This window comes from Myotis lucifugus, unplaced genomic scaffold, assembly GCF_000147115.1.
Source record: "Myotis lucifugus unplaced genomic scaffold, Myoluc2.0 scaffold_386, whole genome shotgun sequence".
In the NCBI taxonomy this organism is placed as follows: Eukaryota; Metazoa; Chordata; class Mammalia; order Chiroptera; family Vespertilionidae; genus Myotis; species Myotis lucifugus.
In genome coordinates, this window is record NW_005871434.1 from 76,740 (window position 1) to 93,888 (window position 17,149).

Genomic DNA, 17,149 nt, shown 5'->3' on the forward strand with positions numbered 1-17,149 from the left:
GCCAGCTGCCTGTCCTTATTGGGTAGGGGGAGTAATCAGGGTCAGGGCTGGCTGGGGGAGGGGCCGATTGGGGTGGTGGGGGCCCATTGAGGACGGGGCAGCTGGGAGGAGAGACTGCAGGAGGTTGGCTGGCCCCACCCCCTATTGGGGTGGGGGGGGTCATCAGGAGCGGGGCCAGGGGGGAGAGGCTGCAGGCTGATCAGGATGGTGAGGGGCTGGTCAGAGGAAGGGGCAGCATGAGGTTGGCCAGCCGGCCCTACCCCCTATTGGGGTGGGGGGGATCAGAGGTGGGGCCAGCCGGGGAGGGGCCTCGGGAGGTTGGCCGGCAGCCCCAACCCTGGATCGCTGGCCACAGTGGGCGTCATAGCAACTGACTGGTCATTCTGGTCATTCCAGCGGTCCAGTCGCTGGCTTTTTATATATATACTAGAGGCCCGGTGCACAAAAATTTGTGCACTCAAGGGGGAAAGGGTGGGGTCCCTCAGCCCGGCCTGTGCCCTCTCGCAGTCTGGGACCCCTCGGGAGATAACAACCTGCTGGCTTAGGCCTGCTCCTGGGTGGCAGAGGGCAGGCCCAATCCCTAGGTGCAGCCCCTGGTCGGGCTCAGAGCAGGGCTGATTGGGGAGTTGGGGCGCCGCCCCCTGTCATGCACAGAGCAGGGCAGATTGGGAGGTTGCGATGCCACCCTCAGTCACGCTCAGGGTAGGGCCGATTGGGGGGTTGGGTCACCGCCCCCTGTCACACTCAAGGCAGGGTCGATGGGGAGGTTGCGGCGCCACCCCCTGTCACGCACAGAGCAGGGCCAATCAGGGGGTTGGGGCGCTGCCCCCTGTCATGCACAGAGCAGGGCCCATCAGGGGGTTGGGGAGCTCCCCCCTGTCACGCACAGAGCAGGGCCGATCAGGGGGTTGGGGAGCTCCCCCCTGTCACGCACAGAGTAGGGCCGATAGGGGAGTTAGGGCACCGGCCCCTGTCACACACAGAGCAGGGCGGATCAGGAGGTTGGGGCGCCACCACTGTCACACTCAGGGCAGGGCCGATGGGGAGGTTATGGCTCTACCCCGTCACACACAGAGGAGGGCCCGTGGAGGGGGGGGGGTTGGGGCGCCACCCCCTGTCACACACAGAGCAGGGCCGATCAGGGGGTTGGGGCGCCGCCACTGTCACACACAGAGCCGCAGGGCGATCAGGGGGTTTGGGTGCTGCCCCCTGTCACGCTGATCCGGTGCCAGGAGACCTCGCAGCTCCGCTGATCCCGGTGCTGGGAGGCATATTACCCTTTTACTATATAGGATAGAGGCCTGGGGGCCGGCTGGTTTGCCCTGAAGGGTGTCCTGGATCAGGGTGGGGGTCCCCACTGGGGTGCCTGGCCAGCCTGGATGAGGGGATGATGGCTGTTTGCAGCTGGTCACACACCCTTCAGGCTGGGGGTCCCCACTGGGGTGCCTGGCCAGTCTGGGTGAGGGGCTGTGGGCTGCCTTCAGGCTGGCCATTGACTGAAGCTCCCAACCGCTCCTTTTTTTATTTTATTTTTTTATTCTGGGCCAACTTTAGCTCTGGCTCTAGCTCTGAGGCCTCGGCTGCTGAAAGCTGGTATCTGGTTTGTTTGCGTTCTGTAATCGAAACAATGTATAACTCCAGCTCTGAGATCCCGGCGGCTGAAAGCTGGTTTCTGGGGTTTTGTTTAGCTTCTATATTTGTTACAAAGTTTCAAACTGCCAGCTCAGAGGCCGGCAAGGCAGGCGGGGAACGTTGGAGTCCTCCTTCACTGAAGCAAGCAAGCCTCATGTTCGCTTCCAGCTGCCTGGCTGCCGGCCGCCATCTTGGCTGACAGTTAATTTGCATATACTCACTGATTAGCCAATGAAAAGGGTAGTGGTCGTACGCTAATTACCATGTTTCTCTTTTATTAGTGTAGATATAGATCACTTTCATTTCTCTTGTATGAAGACTAGGAATAGGAACTGCTAGTCTGTTTTCCAAAGTGGCTGTAGCGTTTTTACATTTCCACCAGCAATGTATGAAAGTTTTGGTTTCTCCACATCTTCACCAGAAGTTGATATTGTCTGTTTTGTTGTTGTTTGCTTGCTTTTGTCTGTGTGTTTTATTAAAATATAGTTGACATACAATATTATATTAGTTTCAGGGATAGTTTGCTTTTTTTTAATTTTGTTTTAGCCTTTCTAAATGGGTAATAGTATCTCGATTCTCACCCTAAATGCGGAGAGGTTTTAATTTGCATTTCCCTAATTAATGACATTGAGCATCTTTTCGCATGTTTATTTGCCATCCATATATCTTCTTTTGCCATTTTTTAAATTGGGTTGTTATTGTTAAGTTTAGACAGTTTTAAAAAATATATGTTCTAGATACAAGTACTTTTGCAAATATGTGATTTGCAAATATTTTCTTCCAGCCTATGGATTGTAATTTTCCTAGCAGTGTCTTTTCACAGAGCAAAAGTTTTAACATTTGGTGGTATCCAGTTTCAATTTCCAGTTTATCAATTTCCAGTTTCAATCCAATTTATCAATTTCTTTTATATGGATTGGGCTTTTGGTGTGGTGTCTAAGAAATCTTTGCCCCATCTAATGTCACAAAGATTTTCTCCTAGAAATGTTCTGTTTTTACATTTTAGAATAGAGGTCAGCATACTTTTTCTGTAAAGAGCCAGATGGTAAATATTTTCAGCTTTGTCACAATTACTCAACTACGTAGCTATAGGGCAAAAGCAGCCCAGACAATACATAAACAAATTAGAGTATCTGTGTGCCAATAAAACTTTATTTATAAAAACAGGCAGTGGGTCAAATTTGGCCCCCAGGTCATAGTTTGCCGACCACTGTTTTAGAAAGTTAACTTTTACCAGGGGTAGAAAATACACCACACCTCTCTGGATAATGAGAATGAGTAATTATTGTTCATCCATGAAGGCAGGCTGAAGGAGAAGGCAGAAGAGTAGATGCCTAACACAGAACAAGAGTGAAGAGAGGGAGTGATAAAGAAAAAAGAGGAAAGAAGAAAAATGTTAGAATCCCATTTGGAGCAAACTTCAGTGTGTTTTTTATCTTTATCTTTTTTAAAAAAAAATTTTTCAGAGTGCATTTTAATTTCTTAGAGTTTACCCTTGCACTTTGGTTCAGGTTTCAGCAGATGTTTTTGTTTGCTTTTGAGCTAATGATCTCAAAGTCTCCTGGTCACAGACAGTTTAACAGGTTTATGGAGTTTTTCATAATTAAACCTGTTAATGCTGGTGGTCCTGTGCTTTCTACTGAATGTTGGTATTATCTAACCATTCCCCAGTAATGCATATTTAAATTATATTCAGTATTTTACTTTTACCAGCCAGGGGGTTATGTGTTCTTATGCATGTTCCCCTACACATGTGTGTTTATTTCCCTAGAACAGACTCCTACAGTTCTGAGTTGGAGGATAGTATTCACATAAAAAATCTTGGTAGGCACTACCAAGTTATCCTTTAAAAAGGTGGTACCATGTCACACTCATATCAACAGTCTATAAGAGTATTTCCCCTTTATCTTTAAACTGGATTTATTCCCTCTAACAAGCAAAAGGTAGCATCTCTTATTTCACATTTTCTTCATTATTCTCGAACTTGAGCTTCTTTCCATAGTTTCCTAGCTATTTGAATTGCTGGCATCTATTAATTGCGGTTAATATCCTTTGATCACTTGTCTGTTAGTGATATATATATATATGATTTTTTTTTAATTAATTTGTAGATGCTCTAAATGGACTTTTCTCAGCCACGGCAGTATTGACATTTTGGGGCTGGATAGATCTTGGTAGGGACTGTCCTGTGCCTTGTGGAATGTTCAGCAGCATCCCTGGCCTCTGCCCACTAAATGCCAGTGGCACGTGCACACACACACCCCACCCCCCAGTTGTGATAATCAGAATTGTCTCCAGACATTGCCCAGTATCCCCTGGGGGCAGAATCACCCAGGTGAGAACCACCAATCTAAGTAATATAATAGGTAGCAAATACAGTTGACCCTTGAACAACATGGGTATTAAAGGTGCTGATACCCTATGTCAGGGGTCCTCAAACTACGGCCCGCGGGCCACATGCAAATACAAATATTGTATTTGTTCCCATTTTGTTTGTTTTTTCTCTTTTTTAAAAAAATATATTTTATTGATTTTTTACAGAGAGGAAGGGAGAGAGATAGAGAGTTAGAAACATCGATGAGAGAGAAACATTGATCAGCCGCCTCCTGCACATCTCCTACTGGGGATGTGCCCGCAACCCAGGTACATGCCCTTGACCGGAATCGAACCTGGGACCTTTCAGTCTGCAGGCCGACGCTCTATCCACTGAGCCAAACCGATTTTGGCGCCGTTTTGTTTTTTTTACTTCAAAATAAGATATGTGCAGTGTGCATAGGAATTTGTTCATAGTTTTTTTTTAAACTATAGTCCGGCCCTCCAACGGTCTGAGGGACAGTGAACTGGCCCCCTGTTTAAAAAGTTTGAGGACCCCTGCCCTATGTAATCAAAAATCTACCTTATAGCCCTAGCTGGTTTGGCTCAGTAGATAGAGCTTAAGCCTGCAGACTGAAGGGTCCCAGGGCACATGCCTGGGTTGCAGGCTCAATCCCCAGTAGGCGGCGTGCAGGAGGCAGCCAATCAATGATTCTTTCTCATCATTGATGTTTCTCTCTCTCCCTCTCCCTCCCTCTCTGAAATCAATATATATATATATATATATATATATATATATATATATATATATATATTTTAAATCTACCTTATAAAAATTCAGCTGACCTATGAACAACGGATTTGAACTATGTGGGTCCACTAAAGGCATTCCAAAGCCTGCATGCTTTCAATTCTGTGTTAAGGTCAACTGTATTTTCTCCCAGTCTCCTGCTTGTCTGTTTCTGATGCCTTTTGGCATGCAAAGTTTTGAACCTTATGAAGTCTAACTTTCTAATCTCTTTTTTTGGCTTTTGATGCCAAACTACTTTATAAAGAGCAGGGAACAGTACATTTGCAAATAAGTAAAAGAAATGCTGGGAGATTGGACTAATGTTGCACATTGTATATGGAACTTAAATGATGGTGCTGAAATTGTATGTGTCTTTTTTGAAGCCCTCTTAGTAAGTGGAAACGGTTGAACTTGGAATTGTTTTGTTTTAACAGACTTTTTTAGAGTAGTTTTAGGTTTACAGAAAGATTGCAAAGAAAGTACAAAGTGAGTTTCCATATACCTCTCCTCGAACACAAAGTTTCCCCTATTATTAGCATCTCACATTAGTATGAACCATTACTGATACATATTATCTGAAGCCCGTAGTTGCTTTAGGGTTCCCTCTTGGTGGTGTACATTCCATGGGTTTGGACAAATGTAGAAAAACATGTATCCACCATTATAGTATCACACAGAATAGCTTCACTGCCCTAAAAAAAATCCTCTGTGCTTCATCTATTCATCCCTCTCCCAAAATTCCAGCAACCTCTCATCTTTTTATTGTCTCCATTGTTTTACCTTTTCCACAGTGTTGTATAATTGGAATCATATAATATGTAGCCTTTCAAGCTGTTTTCTTTCACTTAGCGGTGTGCATTTAAGGTTCCTCCATGTCTCTATGGCTTCATAGCTCATTTCTTTTTATTCCTGAATAATACTCCCTTATGTAGATGTTTTTTTCTCCATTCACCTACTGAAGGACATCGTGGTTTCTCCCAGTTTTGGGGGCTGCTGTAAACATCCATGTGCAGGTTTTTGTGTGGACATATGTTGAAGAGAAAACTAAGTGCTAATGCAGTCATTAGTTTTGTTTCACATTCTGCAATTTGAACATTAGGAATTTACTTGATTTTTTTTCCCCTGCAGATTTTTTAAAAATACAATGTCTAATGGTTATGAAGACCACATGGCCGAAGACTGCAGGGATGACATCGGGAGAACAAATTTAATAGTCAACTACCTCCCTCAGAACATGACCCAGGATGAGTTGCGAAGTCTGTTCAGCAGTATTGGTGAAGTCGAGTCTGCAAAACTTATTCGGGATAAAGTCGCAGGTAAAGAAACCAAGACGTTTTTGTAGAGGGAGTGCTTTTGGCTGTCCTGTTAAGCACTGTCTTTTTTACCTGTGACTCTGCAGCATTCCTCAGTGTAGAAGAGCTGCAGCCTTGCAATGATACTTTTAAAGTTTCATTTTTATCTCAGACTCTACTCTGCCACCGTCGTGGTATAAGATTGGATGTAGGTTCCCAAAAGAGGTAAAAATCAACATTAGACAGAGAGCATGTCCAAAATAAGATGGTGGAAGGGGAGGAAAAATGAGGAGACACCAGAAACTAGGTCTGCTCTTAAGAGCTGGAAGGTGCCAAAGAAGGACAGCCTGGCCTGCTGTGGGCTCACCTATGGAAGGGACTCTGACCAGCGCCCTGCTCCAGGCAGGCCCATTCATCTTCCCAGGCTCCCACTCAGTGGGTCAGGCCCACTGAGTCCCCAATGAGTGGCTCCTCATTAGGTTTGGGTGACCTTGACTGTTTGTTGTCACTCCATCAACCTGAACATCTGAAACACACTGAACTTGACCTCTCTGTGGGAATGGGAGCATGGCAGTGGTTCAACAGGCTGGATGTGGGGTTGGTAGGCTGGTTCAAAGCCCTGCTCTCCACTCCCTCAAAGTATGACTTGTAAGCCTCAGTGTCTCCATTCATAATGTGGGTATGGTGGTGCCTACCTCCTGATGCTACCTACCTCATAAGGGTTTGAGGAAGGCCCAGTAGTACCTGGTAAGGTTGTCATTCTGAGAGCTTGGTTTCAAGGACTCTGGAGAAAAATAGGGAAAGACCAGGTACTAGGATTCTTTTCTCCCCAGGGAAGAACACTGTTTTAGAGAGCTCTCCCCCTCTTTGTCCTCCTCCTCTTCTTCCTCTTCTCCTCCTCTCTTCCTCATCCTCCACATCTTTCTCCCCCGCCTTTTCCTCTTTCTCCTTTTCCCCTCTCTTCCTCCTCTTCATCCTTCTTCTCCTCCCCCTCCCCTTCCTCCTCTCTGCTCTGGTGAGCTGAGGAATGGACAGTCTTCCCAGGATGGCTTTGGCTGCCACCTGGGTTGTGGGACTATGTATGATTCCCTACACTGAAACTAATTTTAAAGTAAAACAGCCCTGGCCAGTGTGGTTCAGTTGATTGGGCATCGTCCCATGCACCAAAAGGGTGCTGGTTCAATACCCAGGTTATGGGCTCAATCCCCAATGTGGAGCGTACAGGAGGCAGCTGATCGATGTTCCACTCTCACATCAATGTTTCTCTTTCTCTCCCTTTTTCTCTCTCTAAATTTTAATAAAAATATATTTTTTAAAGTAAAACAGTATTTTTATTATAGAAATACAATAATATTTAAATTTACATGACAGTAGCCTAGCCAGAGTGGCTCAGTTGGTTGAGTGTCCTCCTGTGCACCAAAAAGTTGCTGGTTTGATTCTTAGGGCACATACCTGGGTTGCAGGTTCAGTCTCCCCAGAGGGGGCATTTAAGGAAGGCAACCAATCGATGTATTCTCTGATACATCAATGTTTCTCCTTCTCCCCCTTCCCCTTCCTCTCTCTAAGCATGTCCTTGGGTGAGGACTTAAAAAATTTTTTTTTCATAACAGTAGAGTAAGATATTGAACCACATGTACCCATTGTCAACTCTCAGCATTTGCGAGAGATGGGACGATGCCCATGACTGGCTAACTCCTGGAGAGGCTGGCTGACCCCGTATAAGGAATTGGTTTGTCAGAGGAGGGCTTGGAACTCAAAGTATTTTTAATTAATTTATTTTTTAAATATATTTTTATTGATTTCAGAGAGGATGGGAGAGGGAGAGAGAGATAGAAACATCAATGATGAGAGGGAATCACTGATCACCTGCCTCCTGTACTCCCCCTACTGGGGATTGAGTCCGCAACCCAGGCACATGCCCTGACTGGGAATGGAACCGTGATCTGGTTCATGGGTTGACGCTTAATCACTGAGCCACACCAGCCAGCAGTCTCTGCTCGTTTAAAAAATCCTTGCTAGCCCTGGCCAGTGTGGCTCAGTTGGTTAGAGCAGCAGTCGCCATTGGTGGTCTGTGAGATCTGAAAGGTTGGCAACCGCTGGGTTAGAGTGTGTCCCATAAAGGGTCACAGGTTCAATTCCCAGACAGGACACATACCCAGGTTGCAGGTTTGATCCCTGGTTGGGGTGAATAGGAAGCAACCAGTCAATGTTTCTCTCCCTCTCCCTCAGCCTGCCTCTCTAGAATCAATGAAAAACATATCCTTGGGTGAGGAGTAAAAAAAAAAATCCTTGCTAAAATTCGCCAACTTCCTGTAGCTCAGATTTTCTCAACTTGAGCACTATCGCTATTTGGGATTGGATAATTCTTGGGGTGGGGCATCCTGTGTGTTGTAGGATGTTGAACAGCATCCCTGATCTTCACCCACTAGATACCAGTGGCACTTTCAGAATTGTGATAACCAAAAAAATGTCCCCAGACATTGCCAAATATTTCCGAGGGGGTAGAATCACTCACAATTGAAAACCACTATTCTAGCTATTGTTCTTCTCCTGTTCACAGACACAGCAAATTACTGTCTCCTCTTCCTTCTAGAAGCCTCTTCCCTTGGCTTCTGTGAACCACCACCCTGGTTCTCTTCCAACCCTGAGGCCTTGCTCTGCCTCCCTTGCAGCCCCTTCTGAGCTATTAACTTCAGCGGTCCTCAGGGTTACTCCCAAGCCTCTTCTTTGTAAGTCTGTATGGTGGTAAGTGGATGCACCTGCAGCTTAGCTTCCCCTTTAGTTTGCCACTTCTCTTTCAGCCACAAAGCTCCTCTAAGCTTCAGACCCCTCAACTGCTCAAATTCAGTGTTTTCCAAATTGAACTTGACTTTCCTGCAAGCCAAGGAAAGTGCACCACCCATTGTAACCGATGGCACCACTATCCACTTATTGGCTCTGCTCAGAAATATAAACATGACCTTTGACATATATCCCTGCTTTTCCCTTTGGATGCTTCCATCTCTTTTCTTCCATCTCCCCTGCCTTCATACTAGACCAGGCCACATCATCCTCTGCCTACATTAGTGCTCTTGCCTCTTAACTGGTCACCCATGCTCCCTCCAGACCATTCCCACTGCAGCAAAGGAATCTCTTTAACACTCCATATCTCACTCTGTCACTCAGCTTCTTTAAAACCCCTCCCATTTCCTTTAGGATGCTTTCCCTGGCCCAACCCGGTCAGTTTTAGATGCCTCACTTCTGGGTTCCCATAACATCGGGGCAGACCTGCAACATGGGTTTCCACACTGCACTGAAGTTGGAACTTTATTGTCCATTAGGTCCATGTAGTTCTTGGAAGCAGGGACCCTATTCATCTCTGTATCCCTGGAGGTAGTCATAGTCTGTTGAAGGAGTGAATAAATAAAAGGGTCTGGGGATTGGAGGAGAATGCATATCAGCATGGACATTCATTCACCCTGCAAATATTCATTGAGTGCTGACCATGGGCCAGGCCCTGATGACAGGAGGAATGAGGGACGGGGTGGTCACTGGGATCCGAGAATGTTTCACTTGGTGACCTCAATATTCAAAATATTTCTGGCCAGCCAGGCTCCAGCCCCACGTGGGGACATGCATTTGTTGTTGCTTGTTCCATCCACAGTCACCAGCTAGCCTTACTGTGCAGCCCTGCCCTACTCTCTGTTCTGGTGTTTGGTCCTTCTGCAGATGCCATATGGCCCATGGGAGACCAGGAACCAGCCTCTATCCTCCTGGACTGTTTGTCATACTGGCCACTTGGTCTTCAGCCTCTAGTTCAATTTTGCTCAGCTTCTGTCTCATTGCTGTGCACCTCTGGTCAGGATAAAGCCCTTATCCCTGCCTGCAGCTCACAAGTCTCCCGAGGACCTGTCCCCTCATCCCAGCCACTGCACCCCACACACACTTTCCTCTCGGATTGGAATGAGCTACTTGTCATTCCCTAGACATGCCCACGATTGCACACTTGTGATTTCATAAAGACTGTTCCCTCAGCAGGAATGTTCTTCCACATCTAGTCAGCCTGATCACTTTTTTTCTCCTTAATGCAAAATAATCTTTGTTCCTTATAGAAAAAGGTTTCACATGAGATAAGAAAAGTTTAAATTACACATAATCTCACAATTGTGTTTCATGTCCTTCTCAACCTGTGAGTCGCGACCCCTTTGGGGGTCGAACGACCCTTTCACAGGGGTCGCCTAAGACCATCGGAAAACACATATATAATTACATATTGTTTTTGTGATTAATCACTATGCTTTAATTATGTTCAATTTGTAACAATGAAAATACATCCTGCATATCAGATATTTACATTACAATTCATAACAGTAGCAAAATTATAGTTATGAAGTAGCAACGAAAATAATTTTATGGTTGGGGGTCACCACAACATGAGGAACTGTATTAAAGGGTCGCAGCATTAGGAAGGTTGAAAACCACTGTTCTAGACTTATTTCTTTATTCCTTGTTGTAAGCAATTGTGTTCTTTTACAAAATGGGCTTGCACCACCCAAACTATGTGGAAACTTTTCTTCTGATATTTGTGGAGATTTTTCTCTGCCATTGAACATAGCTATCTCCTCATCATAATGGTTACATAGTATTCTGCTGTATGGAGGTTCTGAGTTTATACAACAGGTTACTGTAGCTGTTTTTCTCTATTTATTAACCTCACTGAGATAAATATCCTGGCACAAATCTTTGCTCTCTGGTTATTTCCATAGGAAGTCTTCTTAGAAGTGAACCAACAGATGTGATAGTGTATATAGTCGTCCCCCTTATCTGTGGTTTTGCTTTCCATGGTTTCAGTTACCCATGGTCAACCACTGTCCAAAAATATTAAATGGAAAATTTTGGAAATAATAAGTTTCAAATTGCACATTGTCCTGAGTAGCGTGATGAAATCTCCTATCATCCTCCTGTGTCCCACCGGAGATGTGACTCATTCCTTTGTCCAGCATCTCCACGATATATGTGCTCCTTGCCAGTTAGTCACTTAGTAGCCGTGTCGGTTATCAGATCAACTGTTGTGGTATCTCAGTGCTTGTGTTCAATTAACCCTTATTTTACTTCATAATGGTCCTAAAGCATAAGAGTAGTGATGCTGGCAGCTCGGACATGCCAAAAAGGAGCCGTAAATGCTTCCTTTAAGTGAAAGGTATGTATGTATAAAAAGAAACATAATATATGTAGGGTTCAGTGCTGTGCTGGGTTTCCAGCATCCACTGGGGGTCTTGGAGGTAATACCCTGAGGATAAGGGAGGATTACTGTACTTTCTAAAACCCCTTGACCCTTATTGCCAGCTTGCCCTCCAGTGTATACTCCCTTCCCCCACCAGCCCTTCCACCCCCTGATGTGGCAGGGTTTCTCATCTTTGCCAGCCAGCCTAAGTGAAGAATGGCATCTGATCCTGATGGTAATTTGCACTTCTAGGAAAATTTATCTGTTTTCCTGTACTTACTGGCTGTTTGTACTCTTATAAAATACCTTTATTGTCCTTTGACTGCTTTCTTTCTTTGGGGGCATTTGTTGTTTCTTATTTATTGCCTGCTTAGTTCACTCATTCCCCCCAAGACCCAGTCTCTCCTTCAGTGACGTCTTCCTTGAGCCCCCATGGAAGTTTTAAGGAGGACTTGACTGCTCCTGCACTCTGACGTTGCAGGGAAGGCCTCGTCCACAGGCACTCACCTACCTCAGCCATGGACTCCAGGTCAATTTGAGAAACATTAGGGGATTAAAATAGTAAATCTGGCTGTTCTTGTCTGCAAATAGAAGATGAAATGCTCTGTAATTATCTATTAGTTTTAACCCTTGCCCAAAGAGAGAGGAAGTATGTTTGGAAATGGAAAAGCACTTGCCCAAGGTAGTCTGACAGGGCATGAAGAGTGCTCCATGAGGAGGCAAGTAGGCTTGCTTTTCTACAGGCAGTGGCTCTTGGAGCACTGGATCCTGACCAGCAGCAGGACATGGTGTCAAGGAAGAGAGGGTTGGACACGGACCCCAGCCTCTGGCCCCACCCAGATGCACTGAATCAGCCAGACTTGGTATTTGAACATCTGACATTTAACCTTCCTGGAGGGAGGGCAATGCTAGGGCCATGGCAAATCAGAAAACCAGAGCTGAGCCCAAGCTGGTTTGGCTCAGTGGTTAGAGTGTCAGCCCAAGTACTGAAAGATCTTGGGTTTGCTTCCAGTCAGGAGCGCATACCTGGGTTGCAGGCTCGTTCCTCAGCCTGGTCTGGGCTCGTGTGGGAGGCAGCTAATCAGTGTGTCTCTCACATTGATGTTTCTCTCTGTTTCTCTCCCTGCTCCCTTCCACTGTCTCTGAAGGATCAATGGAAAAAAGTATCCTCTGGTGAGAATTAACAAACAAAAAAAGAAAGCCAGAACTGAGAAGCACTGGGCCTGTTGGTGGCACTTTTCCTACAACATGGGAAGTGAGAGATGGGAGGAGTGCTGAACTCTGGGACATCCTTTGACCTCAGACCCAAGGTTTATTTATGCTTTATCCCTGTCCCTTCTCCCTCTTCTGTTTCTTTCCCTCATCTTCTGCCCCCCTCCCCTGTCCACCACATCTCCCCTCCAGGGCTCTGGTGGTCCTCATCCCCAGCCCAAAGTCCAGGCAGGCCCTGTTCTCCTCCAGCCCTAAGCAGCCTATGTCGGATCCTTGCCCTACCCAAGCTCTGACACTGAGCATCTCTGCTCCTCCAGCCAGACCTCAGAATTCTCTCATTTGGGGCTGGTCTTCCATCATCCTGAAGGGCAAATAGGCCTTGATGGCACTGAGTCTAGAGGCTCACTGTCTCTAGGAGGAGGAGAATCATCTGTAAGGAGCTGAGAAGCATAGATTCCCATGCCTGCCTGACATCCTGGGTCCCCGGACTCTGAAGGCTTCTAGGGAGCTGCATCATTACCTGCATGACTTGTGGACCCTACTAGAGAAACAGTAACTTAGAGACTGCTTTGGGAAGTGAGGGTCTTCCCCCAGGTGCCTGGGAGTCCTCTGTATAACCATGAGAAATCCTGCTCTCTGGGGCTCCCCACCTGCACTTCAAGCATCAGCTCTCAACCTGTGCATGTTGGAATCCTACTGAAGCCACCCCACTCCTGCTCCACTCCACTCCCATTCCAATTTCATTGCTCTGGGATATGGCTTGGGTAGTGATCATCTTTTAGAAGCTTCCCTGGTGATTCTAATGGGAAGCCAAAGATGAAAGTGATTGGTTCATGGTGAAGGTAAGAGTGGAGGTTGGTGCTCAGCACTATGTTAAGCACTTTGCTCTACAGCAGTGATGGCGAACCTTTTGAGCTCGGCGTGTCAGCATTTTGAAAAACCCTAACTTAACTCTGGTGCCGTGTCACATATAGAAATTTTTTGATATTTGCAACCATAGTAAAACAAAGATTTATATTTTTGATATTTATTTTATATATTTAAATGCCATTTAACAAAGAAAAATCAACCAAAAAAATGAGTTCGCGTGTCACCTCTGACACGCGTGTCATAGGTTCGCCATCACTGCTCTACAGCATCATCAATTGGGTGAAAGCCAGGGACTCCCATTTGTTCCTCCACCGCCTTTCTTCTTGCTGCACACAGGTGCCCACCACAGAGGGTAGAACAGATTGAGGGGATAGAGCCAGCCCTGGGGACGGGTATGCAGAGATCCCTCCCCACCTGGCCCCAGAAGGCTCAGCCCATCCCAGGAGTGCAGGCACTTTAGGCTTCTCTGAAGCTCTCTCTGGCATCAGCCTATCTGCAGGTCTTCTCTGTGGGTCTTCCTTCTGCTGCCCCCTCTCTGGTGCACACTGCTCAAGCTCACAGACTCCACAGGATCCTAGCTTGACCTACTGCATCTGCTTTCCAACCAGCAGCCACCTCTGGTCCATTCCCCCATTTCCTGGAACATACTCATTGTCTCTACCTCAGAGACTTGGCACTTGCTCTTCTGTCTGGAATGCTTGTCCTCAGCTATCCAGAGGTCTTGCTTCAAATATCACCTCCTCAAAGGGTGCTCCTGTCCACCCTGTCTACTGAGGGCCCATCCTGTCAGCCTCTCACCACCAGAAAGATTCTCCTCCTAGCACCTATGCAGTGGTTTGTTTCTTGCTGGTTTGTTGTCCAATTTGCCCACTGGGATATGAGTTTTATAAAGGTAGAAGCTTCCTCCTTTCTGATCATCATCAAAACCCCACCCCACCCAGCCAACCTAGCCTGGAATCTGGCACATACCAGGTGCTCAGTTATTATTGGTGGACTCATTCAGGAAAACTGGAGTGGGTGTAGGAACAGGAAAGGGAGGCAGGCAGTGGCCATCTAAGGGTGTGCATCTTCCTAGGTGACATTAGAAGGTGCAGGCACACAGGTGGTCAGAGAGGTCACCCAGGAAGACTGATGGAGATAAAGGACCAAAGGCAGAGCCTTGGGGACCATCTTGATGAAATTGGCAGAGGAAGAACCTGAAGAGGGACAGCTGGGGAGAAAGAAAACTTGGCACTGTTGTCACATCCTGGAGGAGGTGGCACTTCAAGCTGAGAGCTCAGGGAGCTGGGTCCTGAAACTGTCCATGGGCAGCACCAAAGGGCCATGGACAGCCTTGGTGAGTGTAGTGCTTGCCGTCAGCAGTGACCACTCTAGGGAGCCAGCCAGGGCCACCAAGCACTGAGGTGGGGCAAGGCCCATGTTTATATGCTGAGAGGAGCCGCTGTAGTTGAAGACACAGGAACAGGGCCTGGATGAGTCTACACTGGTGTTTGGTTTCTCCAGCATTGCTTAGACCACTTGAGGCACCAGTAGGGAAGAAGACTGGTGGTACTGGGTGGAATTGGCCTTGTGGGAGGAGCAGAAAGACAAGGAGACCGGTGTGCAGGTGCTGCTGATCAGGGAGGAGTGGAGGAGCCTGTCCAAGGCTGGGTCAGAAAGGACAGACTCTTGGCCTGGCTACAGTGAGAGACCAACAGAGTGAGGTTGAAGAGCAAGCGTTTGGGCATAAAAATCCCAGGCAGGCTGGAGTTTGGTTGGGAATCTACCACAGACCTCCTCTGCATCCTCAGCTCTCACATTTGTGGTCTGGAATGTTTGCAGGAACCCTAAGTCCCTGATCTGGAGCTGATTGTAGTTTTCTGAGTTGTGCTATGACTCTCCTGCTAGATGGGCCTGGACCCCACAGCCCTCCTCTCCAGGGTCCTCACTGTTCAGGCTCAGGAGCTGAGTCTCTGAGGTCCATGGGGTTTTGTTAAAAATATGGGTCTGGAGGGTCAGATTTTGTTTTTGTTTCTTTAAAAAAGAAAGCGTCTGTATAAATAATTTATATAGCTACTCTACCCTGAAGGAGGCAGAGTGGAATTCCACAAGGTATTCCCTAAATGTGGGCTGTGCCATGACTTCCTTCCAAAGCCTGTTGTTTGGGGTTGGGGGATGACCTTACAGTGGAGAAGAAACCTGCCAAATGGACTGCTCTGCTGGGAGATGAAGGTCAACATCATCTGTGATAAGTCACATTGACAGCATGCACCCCCTGATGTCATGAGAAGGACATTCATTGCACTATGTGATCTTCCTCCCCAAAACCCATCATGCCAACCTAACCATGAGAAAAAGCATCTGACAAGCCCAGATTGAGAGGGATTCTACAACATTACTGACCAGCCCTCCTCAAAACTGTCAAGGTCATCACAAGCAAGGAAGGTCTGAGAAATTGTCTCAGCCAAGAGGAGCCTAAGGAGACATGATAGCTAAATGTTACGTGGGATTCCGAATGGCATCCTGGAACAGAAAAGAACATTAGGGAAAGACAAATACTATGGAAATCAAATGTGAACTGCAGTTAATAATAATGTATCGTCTGGCTGGTTTGGCTCAGTGGATAGAGTATCAGCCTGCCGACTGAAGGGTCCCGGGTTTGATTCTGGTCAAGGGCACATGCCAGGGTTGCAGGCTCGATCCCCAGTAGGGGGCATGCAGGAGGCAGCTGATAGTGATTCTCTCTCATCATTGATGGTTCTGTCTCTCTCTCCCTCTCCATCCTCACTCTCTGAAATCAGTACAAATATAGTTTTTAAAAAATAATGTATCACTGCTGGTTTATTACTTGTTAACAAGCATTCTATCCATTCTACTATAAGTTGTTACTAATGGGAAACTGGGTGTGGGGTATATGGGAATTCTACATTATCTTTGTAATTTTTCTTTAAATTTAAAAAATAATTATTATTTTTTTAAGTGGCAAAACTGGGTTAAGCTGTCCTCTGGGTTCCAAGTCTCATTATCACAGAAATGGGCCTGGGTTCCTCTGGCATCTCAGGTTGAATCAGCACAGCTGCAATGAGGATCTCCATCTCTGTGTGGCTCAGGGCCTGGTTGTATTTTTTATTTATTTATTTTTTTAATCCTCACCTGAGGACATGCTTAGAAAGAGGAAGGGGGGGAGGGAAAGAAAGAGAAACATTGATCAGTTGCTTTTTTAAAAATATATATTTTTTATTTATTTTAGAGAGGAAGGGAAAGGGAGAGAGAAACAGAAACATCGATGATGAGACAGAATCATTGATCGGCTGCCTCCTGCACATTCCACGCTGGGGATTGAGTCCACAATCCAGGCATATGCCCTGACCGGGAATCAAACCGTGACCTCCTGGTTCATAGGTCGATGCTCAACCATTGAGCCATGCTGACTGGGTGATCAGTTGCCTTCTGTATACTCCCCAACTGGGAATCAAACCCACAACCTAGGTATGTACCCTGAATGGGAATCAAACCCATAACCTTTTGGTGCACAGGATGATGTTCAATCAACTGAGCCACTCCGGCCAGTCGGGCGCCCTGGTTGTATTTTTTATCTGCTCATGGTAACCCTCTGCCAACTGGAGGAATGGAACAAAACTCAATGAAGGTGGTCCTTGGTCTTACACACAGCTCTATTTCTGCCCAGGGCAGTGCCTGTGTGTAGTGGGTGCCCCCTAATGTGGCATGTGCATGGGTCAGATATGGGCACATTGGTGGTTCTCTTCCTTGCGTATCCTCCTGCTCCCCCTGTTGTGAAGGTGTAAGGCTCCTTCCACCTCTGACCCTCAGCCTTTGCTCCTCTCTGGCTTCCTGGGA

The 17,149-nt window shown here is 46.5% G+C and overlaps 1 protein-coding gene across 1 annotated transcript in view; it reads left to right on the plus strand.

Moving 5' to 3' along the window:
* The window catches only part of ELAVL1 (ELAV like RNA binding protein 1), a 41,451-nt gene that overhangs the window by 8,336 nt on the left and 15,966 nt on the right, over positions 1 to 17,149 (plus strand). Inside the window, exon 2 of the mRNA XM_006101878.3 lies at positions 5,864 to 6,051. Coding sequence (XP_006101940.1) covers positions 5,880 to 6,051 — 172 coding nt within the window. The 5' untranslated portion in view covers positions 5,864 to 5,879. The remainder of the gene's footprint in view (positions 1 to 5,863; positions 6,052 to 17,149) is intronic.